Raw genomic sequence first — 26,729 nt, forward strand, 5'->3', positions numbered from 1 at the left:
TCCACGTGGGAGTCCCATGAGCCAGAGGGGGGGGGGTCCCCATGGGAGTCCCATAGGTTAGGGGGGGATTCCCACGGGACCCGCATAATTCACGCGATATCCATTCCCGTGCAGACCTCTATTCTACAACTAAAGCTTGTAGCTCACTGCCCCTGCGAGCAGACGTGAGAGCAATGAGAAAAATCACTTTCCAAGTGAGATATTTAAGATGAGCCAAAGCCATTGGTTCAAAAGGAGGCTTCATTAATTGAGCAAGAACAACGAGATCCCAAACCTCTGGAGGAGGTTTGAGAGGTGGTTTGAAAATGAAAAGATCTTTCATAAATCTGGAAACTACAGGATGAGCAGGAAGGGTTTTCCCTTCGATAGGCTGATGAAAAGCAGCAATTGCACTGAGATGGACTCAAATGGATGTGGATTTTGAGGCCTGATTGAAACAAATGGAATAGGTAATCCAAAACTGAAGACAAGGAGGTAGATTGAGGCTCCTTGTGATGAATGGTGCACCAAGCAGAAAATCTAGTCCATTTCTGATTATAGCACTGTATAATGGTAGGCTTTCTAGAAGCCTCTAAAATGTCTTGTACAGATTGAGAAAACTGTAGAGTGACAGGTAGGTTGAGAGGTACCAAGCTGTCAGGTGTAGAGACTGCAGATTGGGATGAAGTGGAGACCCCTGACTCTGTGTAAGCAGAGAGGGAAAAACTGGTAGAAGTAGTGGCTCCCTGCTGCTGAGTTGAAGTAGAAGGGAGAACCAAGGTTGCCTGGGCCACCGAGGAGCTATCAGAATCATGGTGGCATGTTCCTGTTTGAATTTGACAAGAGTCTTGATTATGAGAGGGAATGGAGGGAACGCATAGAGAAACTGATTTGTCCATTCCAGGAGAAAAACAGCTGCCTCCAGTCGGTGAGGGGAGTATATCCTAGAGCAAAACTGAGGCAGTTTGTTGTTGTGGAGAGACGCGAAGAGATCTATCTGAGGAGTTCCCCACTGAGAAAAAATGTGATGAAGAGGTGAGGAATTGAGTGTCCATACGTGAGGTTGTAGAAGGCGAGTCAATTTGTCTGCCAGAAGTTTGTCTCTTCTTGAATGTAGACAGCTTTCAGGAAGGTGTTGTGAAGGATTGCCCAATTCCAAACCTTCAGAGCTTCCTGGCAAAAAGGGAGAGATCCTGTTCCTCCCTGCTTGTTGACATAGTACATGGTGACTTGATTGTCTGTCCGAATGAGGACTATCTGGTTGTGAAGAAGATGCTGAAAAGCTTTGAGAGCATTGAAGATCGCTCTGAGTTCCAACAGATTGATGTGACACTGACGATCCGTGCTGGACTAATGACCTTGAGTACGGAGACCATTGAGATGAGCCCCCCAAGAGAAGGTTGAAGAATCTGTCATGAGGACCTTCTGATGAAGGGGTGTTTGAAACATTAAACCTCTGGAGAGATTGGAAGAGAGCATCCACCAGTGGAGAGACTGTCTCAAGCAAGGAGTCACTCTGATGTGTTGAGAGAGTAGGTCGAAAGCCTGAGCTCACTGAGATGCCAGGGTCCACTGAGAGATTCTGAGGTGAAGTCTGGCAAAAGGAGTCACGTGAACAGTAGAAGCCATGTGACCTAGAAGAACCATCATGTGTCTTGCTGAAATCGAAGAGAGGGAAGACACTTTATGACAGAGCTGAAGAAGAGTATCCTGACGTTGATGAGGAAGGAATGCTCTGAGTTGTACAGTGTCCAAGACAGCTCCGATGAACTATAGAGTTTGAGAGGACTGTAGCTGGGATTTGGGAGAGTTGATGTCGACCCCCAAACTTTGGAGGAACCAAACAGTCCATTGGGTCACTACAAGAACACCTTGAGATGTTGAATCTTTGATGAGCTAGTCATCCAGATACAGGAACATCTATAGACCATGGTTCCACAGAGCTGCTGCTACTACAACTAGGCACTTGGTGAAGACTCTTAGAGATGATGCCAGGCCGAAGGGTAGCACTCTGTATTGGGAATGCAGATTTCCCATCTGAAATCTGAGGAACTGTCGAGAGGCTGAATGATTGGGAATGTGAGTGTAAGCCTCTTTAAGATCTAGCGAACATAACTAATCGTTCTGATCTAGAAGGGGATATAAGGATGCCAGAGACAACATTCAGAATTTTTCTTTGACTAAAAATTTGTTGTGCGCTCTGAGGTCCAAGATAGGGCGGAGATCGCCCGTCTTCTTCGGAACTAGGAAGTAATGGGAGTAAAAACCTCTGCTCTGCTGTTCCAAGGGAACTTCCTAGATGGCAAGGAGATGAAGCAGAGTTTCCTGAAGAAGAAGGATGGTCTGCGATGAACTGGAAGGATACTGTCTTGGAGGAAGATCTGGTGGAATCTGGAGGAAATGAAGAGAGTATCCTTCCTTGAGGATACCCAGAGGACTGGTGTAATGATCTCCCAGCAGTGGTAAAAATGATGGAGCCGACCTCCAATGGGAAGGGGAGAGGACAGAGGCAGAACGATGGAGGTTATGCTCTGTATTAGTTGGTCAAAAAGGTTGAGAGGCCTTAGGCACAGCAGGAGTCTGAGGTTTTTGCTGCCTTTGCTTCTGCTGTTGTGCTTGTTTCTTAGGAGGCGTTCATGTATAAGGAGCTGCTCTATTTGAAAAACACCTCTGGTAAGATGGAAGAGACCTGAAGCCTTTAGAGGTAGAAGGCTTAGGCTTAGGCTTAGGTCGAATGATGGAAGCAAACAATTTCTCATGTTCAGACAATCGTTGAGTAGCTGCCTTGATGGAGTCATCAAACGATTCATTGCCCTGACAAGGGATGTTGGCCAGGCGATCTTGAAGATTGGGGTCCATGTCTACAGTACGAAGCCAGGCAAGCTGGTGCTTTGCCACTGCGAAGGTCGTGACCCTCGAGGAAAGTTCAAATGCATCAGAATGGAAGTCAGATGCTGGAACTCTGGAAGTTGATGTTGAGGAATATATCTGAAAAAATCAGGGAGGGAGTCAACCAAATGCTTGAAATAAGAAGTAAAAACAAAATGGTAATTCAAAACTCTAATTGCCATAAGAGAATTTTGATACAAACGATGACCAAATTTGTCTATAATAATAATAATAATAATAACTTTATTCTTATATACCGCCAACAATCTTGCGACTTCTAGGCGGCTTACAATAAAAGAAACTGTAAAAACTATGGTCCTGCCCTCTCTTCCAGGAGTGACAGTGGCATAAACTTTGACAGGATTAGTACTTTTCAGAGAAGACTCCAGAAGAAGGGACTGATGAGATAACTAAGATTTCATGAAGCCCTTGCAGTGGACCATCCTGTAACGAGATTCCAGCTTTCCTGAAAAAGCAGGAACGGAATAAGGTCTGAGAAAGAAGTCTATTAATGGGTAAGTTGAGAGACTCTGCAGGAGGACGAGACATACCCATTTCCTCTAAATACTCCGTAGAGTACTTGGAATCAGAGTAGAATGTAGAAAAAGACACCTGATTCGAGGAAGGGCAGCTTCGAGGAGAAGAAGGTGAGCTCGAGGTGCCTCGCAAAGCAGAGAACGAAGGTGAAGCCTCTCTGGAGTACTGACACCTGAGGTTGAATATGCAGGTACAGATGACTCACTGAGAGAATGGATAGAATCCCTTGCAGGAGAAGAACCATAGTGGTAATGCTCAGCAGGTGGTGTCTTCGACTTCGGAGTTGGAGGCCTCGAAGAGCCTCTAGGCCTGGAGGAGCAAGGTCTGTCTCGAGAAGAGGACCTGGGCCTCGATGGGTACCTCAACTGATGTGGAGAACTGTGCCTCGAACCAAGCAGGTCCTGCTGAAAGGAACATCGAGGAGTCCTCGCCCTATGCCTCGAAAAGGGCAGCGCCTTATAGGAGGAAGGAGAGCGGGAGGCTAGAGATCGAGGTTGAGACACCAAAAAGGACTGAGCTCCTTGTGTCGAGGTATCTCGAGGCACTGGCAAGGACTCGGCTCCTTCTACAGAGTGCTTAGGCTCCAGACAATACATTTGCAAAGACTGGACTCCCTGCATTGAGTATATAGTATTTTCTTGAGGCACTCCCAAGGACTCAACTCCTTGTATAGAGTACATAGGCTCCAGACGAGACATTTGCAAAGACTCAACTTCTTGCTTAGAGTATATAGGTTGAGCTTGAGGCACTGCCAAGGACTCAACTCCTTGTGATACTGCTGAGTGCTCAGGCTGGGCTGCAGGAAGCAGAGTCAAGGCAGGAGTAGGTTTGGCAAGTATATTACCAAACTCCTAAGGCATAATGGTCTGGATCATAGCCTGCAAATGTGAAACTGAGACTTGATCTGGTACATTTGGTGTGGCTATAATCTCTGAGGAAGAGGAGGAAGAATGACGCTTCGATTTGGAGACATGCTTCTTGGGCAGCTTCAGAACCACTGCTGGAACAGACTGCTGCGCTACCTGACCTGAGGAAGACAGCAAGGAAAGCGGCTCCTCAGGAGAAGACTTAGCAGATTTGCTTGAGGATGAGGACTTCCCAAATGAAGAAGGTTTGATTAAGGTCGAGGTCAAGGAAGAAGGCGGGAGCCCCGTAGAAGAGTTGACCAGAGCTGAGGTTGAGGTCGAGACCGGGGTTAGTGGATCCATACCGCCGAAGATTTTCTCCACCTGAATTCAACGTTTAATGTCGAGGTTGAAGGGTAGCACATCGACACACGACCCTTGAACCTGTGACTAGCCAGGACATAGATTGAAAAATAGCCGTGGCGAACTCGAAGCCTGCAGGCTATGGCCGTGAGGCAGGCCCCGCCGATACGAAGAAAAGAAAGAAAATTCAAAATTTTTGTTTTTTAAAAAAGTAAAATAAAAACACGCAAATAACACAGCGATCCTGTCTTAAAAAGAACACAAGCCGTGATGAGAGTAGGCACTAAGTAGACTGAGTCTAGCGCAGAGCGTCGAAATAGGACTTCTCAGCTCCGTGGAAAACTGAGAACTGAGGAGATGTGTGCCTTGCATCGGGCGGGAAGGCACTCTCTAAAGTTCTTTAAGCAAGTCTGCTTGTGAAGCTGTCCGCATCCGGGCTCCGTGGATGACATCACCCACATGTTGAGAATAGGCTGCCTGCTTGTCCTGGGATAAGGGTAGATACTAAGAGCATTATGGGAATAACACATGATTTTTTGTCTTTAATGTGCGCTAAATGGCAAAACTGTGTGTTATGTTACTGGCAGGATGCTCAACACAGTCCTCAGGACACACCTAGCCAGTCAGGTTTTCAGAATATCCACAATAAATATGCATTAACACTACAGTATAGGGTACAATTAATCCAACTGCCTTCCAAGACTAATTCAACACATATAATATAACGAGACATGGGTTTTACATCAATACAATATCTTTAATATAACTTTAATTATAACATCATTTTACACAATAAATAGAATAAATGGATCCATGTTACATTTACAATTAATAAAATCTGTCTAAACCACCTGAACAGTGGTTTAGCGGTAAAAAACCTGAAGCTTGTTCAGAATTCATTCAAAAACCTTTACTGAATTAATTTGAGCTAATGCTCCACATAATCTGTAGTTTCTTGTACTTCTCACACGCACTTTCTTGCGCTCACTGGTACTCAGACAAAGTTGGTAAAATGCCTCCTTATATCATTTTAGACTGTATCCAGCCAGCCAGATATAGCACCATGTTTCGCTATTACAGCATCATCAGGAGCTGAAGCTGTGACAGGTTTTTAACTTCTACAATATAAATGCCTATATAATTATTAAACATTTTGGTGCTGCAGCAGATAGATATGCATAGAACTAAAGTTCTCTATTTCCACCTACAGTTAGTACCCAAGCACTGAGAGCCACCCAATACACGTGAAGTAGAGGCACCTGCAGCAACAGGCTTAAACCAACTGTTCTGCTCAAGAATTAACTAAATAGAAATGTTAACCGCTAATATAGGCTGCAAAGGAGCTCAAAAACTGTACCCATATAAAACTGAAACATATATACAAATTCTTCCCAGCCCCCAAAGACTGACGAGCATCCAAGAATCAGCTTGGAGAAGCATAAACAGACTAAAACACTAGGCAGGTGCAGTAAGGACTGGGCAGGGGTCTAGAATGTCTCACCCATCTACTGGAAAACAGCTTACCAGAGTAAGTACATAATCTCTTTTTCCAGTACAATAAGTGAGACATTCTAGACAGATGGGATGTACAATAGCAGTCCCCAAATAACTAGGACTTGCTGCACCAACCCTGAAGACCAAGAACCCAAAGACAAAGTCCTATCTTGCTGCCACCTTCACTTCTGTAAAACTTGGCAAACGTGAGAAGAGAAGACCACACTGAGGAGCTGCAAAGCTCTTCAAGGGAGACAGCTCAAGCTGCGGTCCACAAAGAAGTTACACTCGTGGAAGAATGCAACTTGACGGAAACAGGAGACTGTTTCCCAGAAAGAATGTAGGCTGATGAAAGGGCTCTACATATCCATTTGGAAATTGTGGCTTTGGAAGCGGGAGTGCCCTGCTTAACTGAATGAGTAAGCACAAACAAATGGTCAGAAAGATGAAACTCGTTTGTGACCTCCAGATAATGCAGAAGAACTCTGTGCACATCCAGTTTCTTCAGCAGCTGATCATGTGTCCGGGAACCAGGAGGCTGAAAGGCAGGCAAACACATTTCCTAATTAGCATGGAAAGCCGAAACTATCTTTGGCAGGAGGGAAGAAACCGTCCAAAGGAAAACCCCAGTCTCGGAAGGCACCTGGAAGTGCACGGACATCTATGCGATGATGTCACATGCATGCGTGACATCATCGTGTCGATGTCCGTGCATGAGCGTAGGCCCATCTGATCGTGACCCACCGGTGGAGAGATTTGGGCGGTGCAGAGAGAGGAGGAGAGATGCTGGCCAGGAAGAGAGTTATTTGCGCCGGCTGACTTCCTATAGGGCATGCTTATTGCCACGAGAGGCATGTTCTGTAGGCAGGCAGCTGGCATGGATGACTCTCCTCCTCACCAGTGTGTCGCTACACACCAAAATCTCAGGAGGCACACTGGTGTGCCGCGGCACACAGTTTGTGATACACTGGTTTAGAGCAACAAAACTTACCTGCATGAAAGGTGTTTAAACCATTGTGAGTTTTTTTTTTTCTTTTGCCCGTGGCTAAGGACAAAAATAGGGCTGGACTATGCAAGAACTGTTAATATTGAAGGACTCTTTTGAGAGCTTGTTTTCTGAAAAGCCATTCATTATAAGAAGCATTCTGACAAATTTGATTCCTAACAATTTTGTTTTGACTTTTGGATTTTGCTTTTCTGATGAACTGTGCATTGTGGCTTGTGAGCCAGAAGTCTTATTTTCCTTTTGCTTCTGCTGAAAATAATAAAGAATCATCAGTACCAAACTGTACTTCTGGTAGTGTGTCTGAATTTTATGCTCATCTGCCTTCCTGATATTCCTGTGTGGTCCAAATTGGCCCATAGGCAAACAAAAATCCTGTCACAGGCATCCCCAAGAGCCACTGCCCTGAAGGCACCTGTGACAAGATGTGCTTATATAGTAGCTGCATCTTGGGTATGAAGCAGGACTATTGGTGCTGCCATTTGGATGCCGCCTATACTGTAGGTGCTGCTCTTTGGCTCCCATACATATTGGTGCCAGACTTTTGAGTACCCAAATGGGAGGTGTCTAAAAATCCTTTCTCCTGTATGGACCAGAATTTCAGCTAGTGCCTTCTGGGCTGGCAGGGATACAGTTTTGCAAGTGGGGCAATCTCAGAATAGAAGGAAGATCATAGCTGCCCCAAGAAAATGCCTGTGAGAGAGGATGGAACAGATACCACCTAGGGTAGCTATGATTTCTCTTCTGCTCCAAAGACTATCCTGCCTACAGCACTGTGCCTCTGCTGGCCCAGACAGCCCCCGGCTCATATCTCAGTCAGTGTGGGGGAGAAAGGAGAGAGGGGATGGTCTCTGACTCAGATTCTGGTCAGTGAGGGCAAGGGGAAGAAAGGACTTTTTAAATACCACTTGTTTGGGAGCTCAAAATCCAGTATCAATAAGGCAGTGCCCAAAATGGGTTGGGTGTTCAAACAGCAGCACCCAAATGGCAGTGCTCAAAAGACACACTCCCTAATGGTTATTATGTCACAATAGAAAAAAATACTTTACTTACAGATATATCATCACTGAAATCTATTTCATCCAAATCGAGGTATTCAGGGGCCTCCATTGTTCTTCTAGGCACATTTTGGGCAAGTCAAAATAGCTTCGGAAGCCTAATTAAACACAGAGAAAACAAAGAAAAGATATACTATAAATATAATGCATTAAAGAGGCAAACCCATTCCCATACTAAATGTAAAGAGACTACTGTGAGGAATAAACCAAAGAATTTTCCTTTTCATTCTTAACTAGTCTAGAATGGAAACTGGTAGTGCTCATCACACAATGTGGCAGTTCTTAATGTTTTTCAACGAATGAAAAAAATGTTAACAAGGATCAATGTTCATCTGTTTATACATTTATCTGCTTATCTAGTCATAAAATAACTTCCCAAAAAAGGTATTAAAATTCACCAAATTTGGCATGCAGGAAAAAATGTGCAAATCCAGAGATCCAGTACTCCAAAAGAAAATCCCCTATTAGAAGAAAAAGAATACTGATCGCTGGTCTATTTCAAAATCATCCCCTTGTCCCAGCAACACAGGCAGATAGAAACTGGGAAAATTAATTAAGGTATCCAGCCAAAGATGGTACAAAAAATAAACCCCATCAAAGATATTTTTCCTGCACCTTCAGAGTTCCTCACACATACCTCCTACACTTGCATATTGGTTCGATGGCATTGAGTTCTAGCAGAGCTGTGAGCTCTTGATGAAGGATGGTGGTCCATTGGGAAATGAAAGTAGACTCTTTTGGAGGCATGTTTGTAGGTGTGCTGTGTAGATAGAGTGCATAGCCTTGTCCTAGTACTCGAATGATCCAAGAGTCTGTAGTGATAAGGGTCCAACGCTGAAGGAAATAAGTAAGACTGAAGGCACCAATTGTGGGGACTAATGATGGAAATGGTCCTGTTGCACTGAGTGCATCATTGAACCCACTAGAGGGCTTAGACATCGAGGGGAAAATCACCGATGCTAAATAAAAAAGCTCAATGATACAGGGAGGTCGAGTAGGTTTAAAGCCCAAAAAACATTGATGCTCCTAGCCTGAAAACAGGCTTCTTGGGGCCAGAAGGCCTGAAAATGAAAAGAGAAAAAATAACAAACAAAAAGAAAATTGAAAGGGAAGGAAAAATAAAGAATATACTGAAGAAAATTAAACACAGGAAGACACAAATGTAAAAGTTTGATGCAATTTGGACTAACTCCAAAAATGAATTAGTCAGCTCTGCGGAAAACAAAGAACTGATGGTCCCACAAGCTTACGTCAGGCAGGAAGGCACTGGTGCATGTGTGGCATTGGCAGTCTCAAGACTTCTAAAGAAGTTAAAGTGATAGTACACTTTTGAACTGTTTGTACCAGGCTCCATGGATGATGTCACCCACATGTGAGAATATACAGTACTGCCAGCTTTTCCCGGAATAAATATCCCCAGTCATTACTAGTGGTACAGAAGCTTCCAATAAACAATAAACAATATTTAAACCCACTGAATAGTATCGCCTGTGCAGAGCTATAAGTTATCTAAAATTGGGTAGGAAAGGCCTCAGAATCTGTCAAAGCTCACACCTTCCGCACCAAAAAAACCCAAATACTTCAGTGATTAGCCTGTAACCCGTTCTGAGCTCTTTGGGAAGGACAGGATAGAAAATGAAATAAATAAATATTCAGTTATAGGCTTTAAAAACCTCCACATAATAATAATGCAACTTCTAAAATAGTGAAGGGCTAACAAAACCTCATTGAGAAAAATAAAGTGTGACTTATCTGAGAGAACATAGTCCACTGTCAACATTGGTCAGAGTTTCACAGTGCTTAGATTACTAGTAATCCTAAAGTATTAAATGCTTTTGTGTGTGTGTGTGTGTGTGTGTATTTTACACCTCCACTACCTTGAGTATGTACAGAATGTATTTCCAAATTGAACAAGCAACCCCTTTCTGACTTTTATTACCCTACTTTTGTTTGAATTTTAAATCTTTTCTCATGCATGGGATTTGATTGAAAGAGAGCATACATGGTAAATGTCTTTTTAGCATTCTATTCCCTTTCCTGACCTGCATGATTTATATATGAAGAGCCAACAGGCTTCACTGGGGATAGAAACAGGTTGGATTTCTGAAAGGAAGGAAGAAAAACTGTTTGTGGCTGAAATGGAGATGAGCAGCCTGTTCTGAGGAATTTATTTTGGATCTGCACAAGAACTGAGGTTTAAGTGGACTGAATGCCTGAAGTTGTCCAGGAAACTGCAGAAACAGTCTTCAAATGTGACCATAGGGAACTGGAGTATGTTGAATAGAATCCTGGAGAGACTGAGATGTGTAGAAAAGATGAAAAAGGAAAAGTGCAAGCCAAGACTACATCAATTCTGTAGGAAATGTCTTTCATCTCTTATTTACACAGTAGTTACTTTTAGTTTTATATATGAAGCCACTAATCATGTTTACTGTAATATCATTACTGAATTATAATCCAGCTGCAAACATCTGCATTTTCTAAAGTAATGAGAATGCTTCAAATAAATTAAGTACAGAGGAGTTCAGGCATATGACAAAAATCAAGGGTTTCAATTCCTGTGACATCACAGGACACATTATCAAGGTGACCTTTGGGGGATGCAGGACGTCATTTACATAAATCAGTAAGTCTGGTTAGCAGAACAGAAAAACAGGGCCAGGTGCAATAAACATACTGGCTCAATGGTAGTGCTGGCTGCACTGGAAGAGTAATCTAATGATTAGTGCAGTACCAGTACTATTATCGGTACAGATGGGGCAGGCTGTTTCTGGTGTTGAGGCGTTGGTGACCTTGATAAAGAGGCACACCTCAAAGGAGACACTACTTTGAGTGACGGTAATCGGGTTTTTGCTCGTCGATGCTTAGAGTGTGTTGAAAGTTTTGAAGCATGAGACGATGCCGATGGGTGGTGTGCCAAGGAGAAATGCTTATGCTTCTTAGTTCTTTTTTAGTTGACTCTCCCAAAAGAGGTGGCAGTGGAGTGGGATCTCGGTGCCAAACATTGCAAAGTAGAAAATGGTCTTTGGGCATCTGAGGCAGTTGACATTGTTGATGCTGTAGAGGTGAATCCGAAGAGTCTCTCATGTTGAAGCTGCCTTGACTTTAGTGATCTCTTTTGTAGCATGGAACAGCGGGAGTAGAACTCAGGATGATGAGCAGGACCAAGGCACTGATGCCACCAACTATGGGAGTCTGAGGCCAAGATGATCTTGCTACATCGAGTGCACTGCCTAAAGCCACTTGGCATTTGATTATCGATGGGAAGACTGCTAATGTGAAGAACAGGGAGATCAAGTATATGGAGTACAGAAAATCAGTTGATGCTCCCAGCCTGAAAATAGGCTTTGCAGTATCTGAAGGCCTCAAAACAAAAAACGGATAAAAATTGAATAATTTAAATTGAGGTGAGAAATAAAAGGAAAAACAGAAAAATTATGAAGAAAACCGAAGAGAATAAGAATGGGAAGGGTATGAAATATCAAAACTTTGGTGCACTTGAAAGGACTCCAAGCAAAACAGCTTTCAGCTCCATGGAAAACTGAAAACTGATGGTCCTGCGAGCTGATGTCAGGCGGAAAGGCACTGGCACATGCTCAGTATGGGCAGTCTCAAGACTTTAAAAATTCTTAAAGTGACAGTATACTTTTTTACACTATCCATACTGGGCTCTGTGGATGGCGTCACCCACATGTGAGAATATGCTGCCTGCTTGTCCTAGAATTAACCTCTCACCATATACCCCTTATAATTTATGCTGAACCCTCCTAAACTCCCCCCAAACCTACTATACTCACCTGTCTACCACCCCAATAGCTCTTTTGACTGCAGGTAGCACCTACATGGCAGTATAGTAGGATTTTGGTGGACTCATACTAAACACCATAAATGTAGTGGTTTAAAGTGGCTTATGAGCCTGGATCCTCCTCTCTATGGTTCATTACCCCATCCACAAGGTTACTTCAAATACCTGTGTGATGCTCTACTAGGCTTTCCCATACCAAGAGCTGCTGCTCTACAGAAATGTATGCCCAATCTCTCCTGCCGTGATCCACTCCCCTTCCCCCCCGATCGGATTGGGGCAGGAGGGATCCCAGGCCCCACCCCACTGATCCGATATGGGCAGGAGGGATCCCAGACTAGAGGGAATAAGCGAGAGGATCAAATTTGCAAATGAGACAAAATTATTCAAACTCGATAAAACAGAGGATTGTGAGGATTTACAGAAGGATCTTGTGCAACTAGAGACTGGACATCTAAATAGCAGATGAAATTTAAAGTTAAAAATACAATATGATGTACATAGGGGGAAATAATCACAACTGCAGATACTATACATTTATTTATTTATTTAAGTATTTATGTACGACTTATAGCTTAGGGGGCTCATAATTTAAAAAAAATCCAAAAAGTGGCCTAAATCGGTACTTGGATGATCAAAAAGCCTTTCCCCTGTCTCTAAATGCTTAGAGCGAAAAGAGGCAATTTTAGAGGAGGGGAAAGGGCGGGAGGTGGGCCGACATAGGCTTAGTCGTGCAGCAAGTATAACCAAAATCTTGAGCAGGTTGCCCAGTGGGAACTTATACATTTTGACTTAAACCAAGTCAAAACAGATATAAATTCCAAATAGGGGCCACTGAGCTGATCGCGGCTGCCACGATCAGCTCAGCAGCCCCAGCAACCTGCCCATCTCCCACCGCAACGATCACGACAGGAGAGAAGGCTCGTCTCCCCTTCCGCAATGGCAAACCCCACCCCCCAAACTGCCACGACCCGTGGCAGGAGAGATGCCCAATCTCTCCTGCTGCGGTTCGTGGCAGTTCAGGGGGGGATCACGATTGCGGCAGGAGAGATGCCCAATCTCTCCTGCCACGATCACGATACACCCCCACCCCCGAACCCTCCAAATGGCGGGCCTTAGGGGGCCAAACGTGGGTTTGGGGGGGCGTTCATGGGGGGATGTGTCTTAGCAGGAGGGGTTGGGCTCCCTCCTGCCGGTATTGTGTTGGGGTTCGGGGGTGGGGGTTGGATCACAATTGCGGCAGGAGAGATTGGGCATCTCTCCTGCCGCATTTGCGATCCCCCCAAACTGCCACAAACTGCGGCAGGAGAGATTGGGCATCTCTCCTACCGCGGTTCACGACAGTTCGGGAGGGTGGGGATTGCGATCGTGGCATGGGAGATGAGCCATCTCTCCTGCCACAATCGTTGTGTGTGGGGGATTCTGTAACTGGTGTTGTTTTTGACAGACACCGGTTACAGTATCCAGCTTTTAGACGAAGGACTGGCACCCTCCTTTGCCTAAAATGTCTTGTTTTGGGCCTTTGGGACTTGAGTAACTTTTGGGTTGATTATGTGTTCTAAGTTTAGATATAGTGGTGGTCTGGGCGATTAAACTGCTGAACGTAGAGGTAGGCCATTCTCAAAAAAAACCCTCATTTTGGACATTTTTTTTGAGAATGGACATTTTTCCTACTGCTGTTTTCAGTGTTTAGGGCCTTAGGCCAAAAGGGGACTTAATCTTTTTTTTTTATTATGCCCCTCTAAGTGGTTTACGTTTAGGTACTCAAGCATTTTTCCCTTTCTGTCCCGGTGGGCTAACACTCTATCTAATGTACATGAAGCTAGATTCAAAAGTAGGAGTCATTAAAGAAGAAAAGGATTTTGGAGGTGTAGCCTAATGATTAGTGCAGTGGACTGAGAGCCAGGAGAACAAGGTTCAATTCCCACTGTGGCTCCTTGTAACCCCAGGCAAGTCACTTAACTCTCCATTACTCTATGGACAGAATTAGATTGTGAGCCCTGTAGGGGGAGAGAAAGTACCTATATGTAGTATGTAAACCACTTTTGTTGTACTACACAAAGGTAGAATATCAAATTGATAACCCTTATCTTGGAGTCATTGTGGATAATACATTGAGATTTTCTGCCCAGTGTGTCTTGGATGAATAACAAAGTAATACTAGTGATTACATGAAAAAGAATGAAGAACAAAATTGAGACTATAATGCCTCTTTATAAGCTCATGGTGCAATTGCACCTTGCTTATTATGTGTAGTTCTGGTTGCCCTATTCTAAAAAGAAGGTGTGGATGGGGCATTTTTTATATGATGTCAAAGTCCAAGTTTGGATGTTTTGTGAAGCATGTCCCAAAAATCAGGTACAGAAAATGGTCATTTTCGAAACTGCAAAATGTCTCTCTCTTTTGTTTCGAAAATGACCTGTCTAAATGTATTCACCCTTAGTGAGTCTATCTTTTTTGACCATTTTCAAAAAAGAAAACATCCAAATGAAAAAGCACAAAACAAGCCATTAGGATGGAGGAGGGGCCAGCATTTTTAGTAGACTGGCCACAGAGACATCCCAGCGGAGCATTGCAGTGAACTTCACATCAAAGGTCCCAGGTATATACAGTATCTCACCATAACCCCCTTATTGAATATTGTGAGCCCTCCAAAACCTATTGGACCCAACTGGACACCACCCCAATAGCCCGTATGCCTGCAGGTATCACCTATATGATGGTACAGTCACTTTTGGGTGGGTTTTGGTTGTCTCACTCTCTCCATCACAAATGTAGTAGCTAGAGTGGGATATGGGCCTGGGTCTCCTTCTCTGCAGTTCACTGTACTGCCCATCAAGCTACTCCAGAGACCTACTTGCTGCTCTCATAGGACTGGCCATAACCTCTGAAATAGAGAATGACTCGGGGACCAGTTCCTGCAGTTACCTGCGGGGCAGGGACTGAGACAGAGCATGTGGAAACGGGGCGGGGACAGAGCCTGCAGGGATGGGGCGGGGATGGGGACAGGGACAGAGCCTGCATTGATTGGGTGGGGATAGAGACAGAGCCTGCTGGGACAGGGACAAACTTTGTCCCTGTGTCATTCTCTAAAACCTTTAGACTAGTATCCTTGTTGATAACTACGGGGTCCTTTTACAATGGCACACAAACTGATTTACAATGTGCAAAATCAATTAGCGTGCCTTAGTAAAAGGGCCCTTTTACCCCTTAATCATTTATTAGGTTGGTTATAAGGTAAAAAAGCTAAAACCAGAATAAGAAGTGTTTTACTAGACAAAAGAAATACCCAGAAATGTCCATTACAGGATTAATGAAAGCAAAAATAAATAAAAAGTGAATGAGTTGAGGAGAATTTCAGTCTGTAGTTTATGCAGGAGTCAGATACAATAGAATAAAGAACAAAATAAAATCCACATTATAATATGAGAACTAAAACAGCATTGCAAAGTATTCGTTTGGGATGGTGTTGAACAAATTGAAAGGGGGGAGTTTTCTTGAAACAGCCTTTTGGCAAAACATGTCGAATTGACAGGTCCCTTCCCGATACGAACAACTCAACAAACAAAGATAAGTTTTAAGCTTTATATTAATGATTAATTTTGAATGAGCATGGAGCACTTACAAAAAATAGAAATATATAAAAATCAAATACTTATAGAAAAACGGGTCTCATGACGAGGCCAGGGTCGACAATGTTTGCTTAGGAATTTAAAACACTTGGCTATTGACTAGCACTTCTGAAGAACTCACAAAAAATGCTAACATAAGCTTGTGTGATACTGCTTTACAGTGTGGATGTATGAATAGGTAGCAGTATCTATATAACATTGGCTACATGAAACTACAGTTAAACACAAGGCAAAAAGTGAATATTTGTAAAGAAAAAAAAAAAAAGCAAGAGTCTATTACTTTATTAAAAACATATTTCAATAATATAAGCCCCCTATATAAGACCCAGCTGCTCCTGTCCTGTTCCTAACTGATCATGCATTTATGACAATACAAAGGCACCTTACTGGTTGGATCATGCTGTGTGAAACTCACATATCCAGTAAAACAAAAACACATTTCAAGACATGTTTTATATATTTTTATAAAATTTACCATTATTCTAAATGTAATACATACATAGTAAATCCATCATGATTACCCTGGTACCAAGGCAACGCAATACAATATCTAGGCATTTCAGTGATCAAAAACAATGAATTAAAGTGTTTCTATTTTTCTACCACACTTGCATTGTTCCTTAGGTGTCACTGATTCCAAGAGGAAATGCTTCTGCTTTTCACATTATGAAGTGCACATACAAGCATGATCAATAGTTTGCCTCCAAATGCCTTAGAGTTCATTGCTGTGGTTTATTTGAATTCCAAAACTTTTTTTTAGTTTCCCCAGACAGCTTTTCTTAGACCTGGAAGCATTTTTCATTTATGAACACCATTCAGTAATTAAGCGTTTTTCCAGTTCGTCCTAAAATATCCATTTTGGCTGTCATCATTAAGCATATGGAGAAGCCACAGCAGGGGCAGATTCAGAAACTGATTTCTTGACATCAGTCGGTATGGATTTTTTTACATCAGGACAACAGAAAGGCTTCAAGGACCTCAGCTGTACCTTCAATTTGTAGTTTATCAGCAAAAGAAGATATGGACTGATGGCAGAGTACCCAGAACATAAAACTGCAAGTACTGCTGGCATGAAGTAATAGGAACTGAGATCTTGCAGGAAATGGACCAGGATAAAATGAGAAATCCACAGCGAGGTAGCCAGGAACATCATCACTATGACCACTTTTGATGCTCTAATGATCTCATCCTCTGTGGCATCTGAGCCAATCCAAATGTCACCGTAAGTTGCTTTCTTATGTTCCCAGAGTAGAAATGCTACTCGAAAACTGACCAGGACCAGCCCAGCAAGAGGAAGCAGGTCAACTATAACCAAAAATATCTTTCCATAGAACAATGCAAGCTGCTGGCTACTGTAGTTAACCAGACATTCCGTGTACAGTAGGCTGCTGTACTGGTATTGAGTGCCATTTTCTGCCATCACATGTGTATCCTTTTCCCCAAACACTAACACCGGACAATAAATAGCAATGCCAGCAATCCAAAGAAAAAGCACTGTGAACAGATGATGCCTCCGCCATTTCTTCTTCGGATCCGTGCTCAAAGGGTGAACTACTCGGTATAGTTTGGCACAATAAAAAATTGACAGGTATAATGTGAACCAGACAGCGAGTGTAGTTGTCAGAGCTGCAGTAAATCTGCCAACTTTGCAGGAAGGTGACTCCAACACCACCTCAGCATCCAGCGCAATGTTCATGACATTCACCACAAAGTTCCTGGCAAGGTGGACCACTGCCAAACTGAAGATAAGGACAAAGGATGTCGGCAGACGACGTCTGACACATCTCCATGTACAGCAGATCAATACAGCATTGCCAATTATGCTCACAAAGATTAAAATGGCACAGACAATCATTTCCACTGTGCCAGCAGTAAGCTCCATGACCAGCTTCTCACTCCAACGGTATTTTACTATTTGGTTAGATTGTTAATCAAAACCTTCTAGCAATGACATCACATCCAAAAATATAGCCAAAGTTACCTTGTAAATTGATGTGCCATGTCCTAGAATCACAGTAGCGGGTAAAAAACCTCAAAGAACGCTGCAAACCACAATAGTGCTGTCCTTGCAAACAAACTGCTAGAAAAACAATATACCACATGTGGCAAGAAAAGAGGAGTGCATTCTAATGTCATGGGACACTACCAAGAAGAAAACAAATGGTTTTCACATAATTATGTCTCCTAGAAACCTGTTAACAGTCTGACACCTTATTAGCCTCTCCCGTGGGGATTCTAGTGCAATGTCTACTAAATACAGTATTTAAGAGTAATAAGCTCCGTAGGCTAGGAAAAGAAATAATTTTAAAAAATTTATATTTAAATTCAAATTTATAAATACCACTGAAGTTACCAATTGTAATTTACGGTATAGTATTTTATTTTTCACAAGATACTAAAGAAAATAACATCAACAACAGTACACATGGAGGGGCATTTGCAAAAGGATGCCCTTCAGAACATCCCAAATGAACATTCATCTTGCATGTATTATTGAACAGAAAATAAGATTTCCTATTTGAAAATATATGAGATGGACATCCATATGCTGGAAGCATTCAGCATGAAAATCCATTTTACAAATTGGAATGTCTAAATTGTGAACAGGGAAAAACAAGGGATATGGACATTTGTATGTGGTGGCGTAATAAAGGCATGGACTGCCCTGGGCACCATCTTCAGGGGGGGGGGGGCACCAAAACCGGTGCTTCTTCTCCTCTCCACCCCCCACGTACCTCTTGAACTGTTTGCCAGCATGAGCAGCATCTTCCACTTACTGCTCACACCAGCCTAGGCTCCCTTCTGATGTCACTTTCTGGGTAACAAACTCCCTCACTACGCCACTGTCTGTATGTCAACGTTCTTTGAAAATGGCCACATGTGTCCAGCAGCCTAATGGTTAGTGCCTTAGGGGCCTGTGAACCAAGAGACTCGGGATCAAATCCCACTTTAATTCTTATTTTGTAATTGTGAACCCTCCAGGAACAGCAACATACCTAGGAGGTCCTTTTACTAAGGCGTGCTAGCCGTTTTAGTGCGCGCTAAACGCTAACGTGTCCATAGCCTTTAGGCTTGCAGGTAGCTTATATAAATAAATAAATTTAGGTACAGTAGATATTTTTCTGTTTGTAAAGGGCTCACAATTGCCCAAAATAAAGAACTGAAGTGTGATTTGAATCTAGGTTCCTTGGTTTACAGTCACTGTTCCCTCTAAGCCGACTGGGAATCCTCCAACTGCTTTGCTGCCAGGAGGGGGTAATGTTTTAATATTTTGTTTTCAATTACTAGGGACAGGCAGGGAGCTTGACTGTCCCTCACTACTGAACATGTAATAGTGAAACAGCTCCCTCCACTGGCAGGACTGTAGGTGGAGGAATCCCACTCAGCTTAGAGCAAGCATGTCAAACTTAAAGGCTGACACGGGCCAAATAAACAAGGTTTAAGTTAATGTGGGCTGCAAAAAAGCAAACTTAGGTTTATTTTGAAAAGTTGGTTTTTCCGGCCATTGAAGGAGCTCCATCTGTAGGTACAGAAGTTAGTTTTGACAGAGGTAAATTGTATTTTTGCAAAATTTCATATTTTGATTTTTTTTTTCATTTAGATTGTTGGTACAATCTCTTATTCTGAGTTTATTGGACTATTGTAATAGCCTCTATCTCTCAATTTCTAAGCAAAATATAAAAAGGTTGCAGATCATTCAAAATATTGCGGTAAGGTTAATTTTTGGATTGAAACAAACTGATCACAGATTACACTGGCTGACTAGGGAGGCTAGAATAGTTTTTTTAAGTTTGGCTATGCATGTTTTAAAGCTCTGAATGAATTACTGCCAAGTTATCTTCTTGATCATTTCAAATTCGTAAATAGAAAACATTTAAGTATAATACGATTCTTTAACTTTCCATCAGTAAAGGGATGTATTTATAAATGATTCTTTGGTAAAATGTTATCATATCAGGTGGCTTTATGGGAAAAACATGTTGGTGTTTTCATATCATCTTCCACCTCTTATTTAGTTTTCAGAAAATTGCCGAAAACATATTTCTTTGGCAAATATCTTAATTCATTATGATTATACTATGTTAGTATTTTTTGATTTGTAAACTGCACAGAACCGTGAAGTAGTTGTGGTATACAAGAATCTAAGTTATGCTATGTTAATGTATCTTGTCTCGTTGTAGTGCCACGCATCGGTAATTTACCAGACACAGAATAATTGCACAAATTAATAAGTGTAACATAAATAAACGCATACTCATATTTTTATTGTAATCCAAAGACGAAATATTTCCTGTTAGGTGTACCAAGCAAGTCAATACAAGACTAATGGCATGGTAGGTATTATTATCGTTTGATTCACTGCTAGTATTAGGGGGGGGGGAAATGGTGTGTTATGACTAGAGGCGTGAACTTGTCTCGGGTAGCAAAGGCGTCCGCATCATAGTACTTAAGAATAAGCAACTGGTTATACTTTTACGTTATATCGTTGTTTTCGACTGGCTTAGATAGGCGACTGCTAGGCACCAATGGATTGCCTGAGAAATTTTGCGACTTTAGTTATGACTTATTGGATTGTGAATTGGCAACAAAGTTCTTCTCTAATTGTTATAAACTTAGGGGTCCTTTTACTAAGGTGCGCTAGCCATTTTAGCGTGCGCTAAATATTAGTGTGCGCTAAATGCTAACGCGTCCATGGACTATAATGGACGTGTTAGCATTTAGTGTGCGCTAAAACGGCTAGTGTGTCTTCATAAAAGAACCCCTTAGTGTGCTTCAAGGTGAAAATCAAACCTACACCGAAACAAGGTGAAAGTCAAACACGCAGCTCCTGATTGGTAAGGCCCGACTTAGTGCAGGAAGAGGCAGTCGGAGCATACAGCGAGTGATTTCCTGGCGCTCCGGCTGCTCTCTCCTGCCTCTCCCGCTGCCCTCTCCAGTCTCCCCCACGAAAAAACGTATTCGCGGTTTTTCAAGATTCGCGGGGGTTCTTGGAATAGAACCCCCGTGAATATCGGGGGAGTACTGTATTGGGTTACAATTGTACAGACAGAAATAGAAATAAGCTTTACAAATACAAAGTGCATTCAGAGACTGCTTGTGTGTGTGCCAGGAGAGAGCGGACAGTTTACCTGCATTATAGAGGAAAGAGAGAGAGAGGGGTGTTGCAGACAGGAGGCATTTATAGGTTGGAATCTTATTCTAAAAATAGAAGCTATTTTATGTCCCAGTATCTTTCTGTTTATAATTTCTAAACTGTTTGAAACAATGGTAAGTTTAATTGATAAAGAAGGTGTGACACTTGCAGGAATGGTAGATGGGATTAGTCTTTGGCTTCTTTGTTCCATTCAAGTAGCATACCTTCTTGATAAACAATCCAGTCTGGCTGGATGCTTAGGGCTAGATTCACAAAGCAAACCGATCGTATACTGATTGGTTTGCGACCAGATTTCCCTCAGGCACAATTCACTAACCTCTCCTGCGATCTGCTTCGATTTCATGCATGCAAATGAGGAGAAACGCATGCAAAGTAGACAGGGACGCGATTCAGCTACCAAATTTTCCAATCCGACTGGGCTGGCCGATCATCCCAAGAAGCGACTGCTGGGGACCAGTCGAAAACGTCTTTCCAGCTCTCCGAAGCCCTGCTCTCTGCACGCCCTGCTCTCTAATCTCTCCTGCCTGCCACCCCGATGCTCTTTTTCCGCCTCGTGCTGCCCTGATCTGCCTGCCCCGAATGCCTCCCACTGCCCCGATCTGCCTGCCCATAAATTCTTCTGAGTTGTGCCGCCCTGCACTCCACTGCCCCGATCTTCAACTGCCGCCCTGCTCCTCTGCCCCGATCTTCAGTCTTGGGGTTTTTTTGAAGCCTGTCCTGTCCAGGGATATATATACTAGACTGCCAAAGATTATATTTTAAATGTCAGAGACATGGGCCATATAAGAACTGTTTCTCTAATACAGAAGCAAGTACTAAGGCCCTCTTTTACTAAGGTGCGCTAACCGTGCATGTTAGTCTATGGACACGTTAGCATTTAGCACGCACTAATCGGTTTGCGCACCTTAGTAAAAGAGGGGGTAAGTCTCTACTGATGCTCAAATATCCAAGAACATGGGTATAGACTATATTCTGTAAAATCTGAGGTCTCACATCAGTATAACAGAGTTTTCCCCTCAGCTCTATGCCCAGTAGCCATAAGATAAACTGCAGAAGATTAGTAGAACATAGCTCTCTATAATACAAGTTTATAGACTCCTGTTAGAAAGTAATCTCTGAAACGTGATACTGCTCAGGCTCACATCAAAAAGTATGTGATTAATGTCAAGGAAAGAATGCAGCTGGCCCCTTAACATGAAACAACATACCACAGAGGTATATGTTATTGTGAACAAATGGATCTTGTATTTGGTAAGCAGTGTACCCACATAAAGGAGCAAATAATCAGGAATTATTGTCTATTTCACAAATTCCACTCACCCCATATTACAGTGCCTTGCAAAGGTTTTCACACCCTTTTACATTTTTTTGCATTCTCCTGTCTTTAAAATATGATCCAAAATACATTACCGGAACAATTCTATAAACCTAGGCACTCACATTTACATATGCACTATGGCCCAGATTCTCAAAACAGTGCCTGAATTGGCCAGCACCTGAAAAAATGACACCAGTCGCACGTCACTCAAACTACAGCACCGCAGTCTGCGTCGAAAGGCCCTGGAAATGTAGGCCAAGGTTGAAGAGGCCTACATTTTCGGCACCTATCTTCAACGTAGAATCATGGCTAACGGCTAACCACACCTCTTTTGACGTTCAGCACTGGCACTGGCCTCATGACACCTACTTTTTTTTTCCTAACTAGTTTTTAATTGGGTTTTAGTGGCATGGTCAATTACCACACTGTTAATTGCCAATTAAAACACTTAGGGCTCCTTTTACGAAGGCACGCTAGGGCCTTAATGCGCAGAATAGTGCGCACTAAAATGCAGTGCGCGCTAGCCGCTACCGCCTCCTCTTGAGCACGCGCTAATCCGGTGTGTGCACTAAAAACGCTAGCGCACCCTCGTAAAAGGAGCCCTTAACTTAGGCACCTTTCGGGTGCCTACCAGCACATTCTGAATGGCACCATTTTGAGAACCCAGGCCTATGTGTGTAAATGTTTAGAATGGCAGACAAAATGTATATATGAATGCACATCTGTGCATACTCGTAAGTGCTTGCATGCTGTCTAAGGCCCTCTTTTACTAAGGTGCGCTAACCAATTAGTGCACGCTAATCGATTTAGCGCACGCTAAACGCTAACGCGTGCACGTGCTAATTCGATTAGCACACCTTAGTAAAAGAGGGGGTAAGTGTTATTCTGTAAACACCCATTTATCCATTAACTTACATAGCACATATTTGCAAGGGGGCCTTATACACATTGATGGGTAGTAAAAGTAATTTTACTTGTAACAAGTTACAGGTACATCTTTTGCCATGATTTTCACTTGTAACTCATTACAAATAAGCTGTACTTTTGCACTTAGTAACAAAGTACAACTTTAAAAGTATTGAAAAAAAATAATTTCCAGGACCTGCTTCTCACCTTCTAGCAGCTGATTGGACCCAAATCTCTGGTCCCAAAATCATCCGAACTGAGACAGGAAGTTCAGGCCCAATCAGATGCAAGCCAGTTTCTCATATCACTTGGAAACCTTAATCCCGCCCCTCCCTCCTGCACAACAAGGAGCAGGAGCCAGACATAACAAGTGCTGTTCCTTAGCGTCATATATTGCCACTGTCACTGCCTATCTTGTACTGCTGTAGTCTGCCTCAAACAGCTAACCCCACTGCCTTCTCCAGCCTGCAGCCTGCCTTCTCTGCTGCTACCTGATCTGTCTGACTGCCTGCTACTGATGGGCTGCCCTATGTTGTGTGTGAGTATTTGGCGCAGCATATCATTAAACCCCTTACCCATGCAACAGCTCTTCTAGTAATTTCCCCTGACGTAACAGCTCTTCTTCTATTGCCCATCCCCTACACTTCCATCCCTCTATAGTTGTCCTCCAAAGTTCACCAGTGGCAGATTCCCATAGGCTACTGGCTCCGGAGTCAGTCTTCTTTATACAGTGTATCATACCTGAGGAAACAGGAAATGACATCACAGAGATAGAGAGAGAGAGAGAGAGAGAAACGCTACACAGAGAAGACTGACCCAGGAGCCAGTAGCCAGGCAGTGTGTATGGAAATTGCTGCAGCTGGTGACTTAACAACCAGAAAAATTAGACTAGGGAGGAGGGAAGGAGAAATGGGACCATGGGAGGGAGGCTATGAGTGAGACAATATGTAGTACTGGGATGGTGGGATGGAGGAGGGCAAAGGGTGAGAGAGAGAGAGATGCTCAGCTTGTCTCATGATACAGGAGACTTGGAAATACAGCCAGGTCGGTGTAGGTTTGCATTTTCAGGATGTTGTCTATTTGGACAACCTTCCTGTGATTGAGTTGTGGGATGTCTAATTTATTTTTCAAATTTTTTTTATTAAGCAGCTGTAACATATAATATAAAATAACTAATTTTTCATGTAACATACAGCAATGGAAAAAAAAGCTGCAAAACACCAACATAAATACTTATAGCAGATGCTTATATTTTAATCTTAAACAAAAACCCTGTGCACTCATAACCAATGTTCCCTCTAATTTTTCATAGGCTGTGTGCGCAAAAAATTTCATCTGTGCTCATTTTAAAGAAAAACTAAATTTGTGTGCGCTATAAAAATGATTGCCAGAGGGGCCGGAGTTCAGTTATGGGCAGGTCTTTGAGTTTAGTCTGAATTAACGAAAACACAATGTAATTTTAGTTACACTTTATGTTAGTTACACTTTACGTAACGTAAAGTCTCATTTCAATAAACATAAATTATGTTTCATTGAAATGTTTCATTGAGCGCTACCTATAAATAAGGTATCATTGTACTTTATACTTAAAATTTAGAAAATAACAGCAATTTAGTTTCCAAAGTTTTTCCCTGTGATCTTTCATATTTATTCAGTCCGAATAAATTCTGTCAAGATCTGTTGAGCCTCCATCTTGAAGGTGACTCTTAACACGCATCAGCATTTCCAAATGCTCTACATGTAAACAATTCCTTTCTTTAGTCTTCAAATTGTTCATTAGACTAAAACCACGCTCACAATCTGAACTAGATGCTAAGAATGTGGCACCAATGTCCATCAATTTTGCTAAATCTGCAAATTGATCATTCTGAAATGCAAATTTCATCATATCTGGAAAGCTGTTTATCAGATTGCTTTTGATTTTTTCTACAACAAGGAATTTAAAGTCATTGTATTGCTGAATAATAACACTTTCCTCTGGAAGAAATTGTTTATACTTTAAACAAAGAGATCTGATATGCCCATTTCCGAAGTCAAAGTCGCATTGTGATATTGCTGTACAGTCAAAAGCAGACCATTCCTCAACTTCATTTTCAGGAAATCTTTCACCCAGATGCAAACATAGGATGTTGATGAAGGTTAATATGGAATTAGTATCCACTGAAACTTTTTCTCCAGACCTCATCCTGTTGTCAAGAAGACTATTGACTTTATCAATCCACTTAACCTTGTCACCTAAGTATTGCATTCGAAGTTTGTTCAATTTACCCTGTGCAAGATGATACACTTCCAATAGTGTAATGCCATGATTAAGGAAGCCAGTTCTGATAAGACATCATTCAAAACTTCAAGTGTAATATGAAATTGTTCACTGTTCAGCTTCTTATAGCAGTACTTTGCAATAGGATCATTATCTTTGTCTTCTTCAAAATATTTTAACAGGGGATCATAATTTCGAATTTCGAATAATTACTTTAAGTGCAAAGTGTCTAGATAACCAGCACACTTCATTCAGAGGTCTGAAAGCAATTGATTCACATTCAGATGCATCTGCTATTTCTTGAAATTTGCATCATTTAGTAGAAGACCGACAGAGCACCGTGTACACAGTTCTCATTACAGTTTCTACTTCTTTCATCAATTTTATTCTTTCCATGAATCAGAGTCCCAAATCTTCCCGATGTACAACACAATGTTGCTGCACTAAATGTGGAATGTCTTTTCTCAGCTGTGCTACAACACCATCTATTTTGCCCAACATAACCGAGGCACCATCAGAGGTGAACATAACCATTTTATTCAGGTCATGTTCATGTTTCCTATAGAATTCCCTAATTGCTGTTACTATTGATGTAGCATCACATGCTTCCAACTGTAGCATCCCACCAAATGATGTCCTATACTCATTTGAATTGACTGGCCGATACTTAAAGTAGAGTATTAAGTACTTGTTGACAGAAATGTCTGTGCTTTCATCAACAGTTAGCATATGATACGTTGCTAATTTAATGTCTGCCATATGATCATCTTGCACGAACGATGCCATTGATAATTCCAAGAAATTCAAACGCATAGTTTTTGCTTCTCCAGCTATCAGGTATACTAACATACTTCGCCAGAGAGCATTGAGATATTCATCTTAATGGCCAGCACAACATCAGGACTGGAATGCTTCCGTTTATTACTAATTTGCCTGTTTTCTTTTTTGGTTGGGCTTTCAAGCAACATGTTAACCAGTTCCCCTCTTAAATTTGGATTTTTACTTCTGAGTTTCCTAATACTGTCGGTATGAGATTTACTTGATAGATGGCGTTTCAGAAAGTCCAGTTTCCAAACATCATCCCATATTTTTCCAGTAGAGAATTTTCCAGTTGCTTTGGCATCTTGACAATAACAACACACAACTCCATCGTCTTCGTCATAGGTCAATATTTCACACAGTCGAACACGCATTGTATTTCGAGATTCTGGTGTCTCCGTTTCAACAATTTCTTCAAGCCATTCAGACCTCAAAGCTGTTGCAGCTCTCTTGCGTTTTACACTTTTCACCATTCGCGGTTTAGACATTTTAAGAGTTATATCTGGTTGCAATTTAATAAATGAATACAGTTATACAACCGCAGTACCACGCTGCACACTACGATTCCACGAAATAAACAATAGGCGGAACTTCAGGAAGTCAAAGAATCAGAAGTGTTTCATATCCTATGGGCCATAGGCTATGGCCCTAAGGGGCACGTGACGTGTC

The 26,729-nt window shown here is 42.2% G+C and overlaps 2 protein-coding genes across 7 annotated transcripts in view; both read right to left on the reverse strand.

Annotated features, from left to right (window-relative positions):
* The window catches only part of SNCAIP (synuclein alpha interacting protein), a 230,953-nt gene that overhangs the window by 123,440 nt on the left and 80,784 nt on the right, over positions 1-26,729 (reverse strand). For 5 of the 6 annotated variants that reach the window (XM_033929018.1, XM_033929012.1, XM_033929013.1 and 2 more), the window contains one exon: positions 8,164-8,266. In XM_033929018.1, the coding sequence (XP_033784909.1) occupies positions 8,164-8,220 (57 nt within the window). In that variant the 5' untranslated portion in view covers positions 8,221-8,266. Of the gene's footprint in view, positions 1-8,163; positions 8,267-21,073; positions 21,093-26,729 lie in introns of those variants that run through there. The other variant, XM_033929017.1, reaches the window with a different exon arrangement.
* Positions 16,474-17,484, reverse strand: LOC117369138 (taste receptor type 2 member 7-like). Its single transcript, XM_033963186.1, has one exon. It carries the CDS (start codon positions 17,482-17,484, stop codon positions 16,474-16,476), a length of 1,011 nt encoding a protein of 336 aa, XP_033819077.1.

Source organism: Geotrypetes seraphini, chromosome 1 (assembly GCF_902459505.1).
Source record: "Geotrypetes seraphini chromosome 1, aGeoSer1.1, whole genome shotgun sequence".
In the NCBI taxonomy this organism is placed as follows: Eukaryota; Metazoa; Chordata; class Amphibia; order Gymnophiona; family Dermophiidae; genus Geotrypetes; species Geotrypetes seraphini.

What these genes read in the sequence shown, in the direction of transcription:
- LOC117369138 (XM_033963186.1), bottom strand. Translation starts at nt 17,484, where the DNA reads ATGGAGCTTACTGCTGGCACAGTGGAAATGATTGTCTGTGCCATTTTA.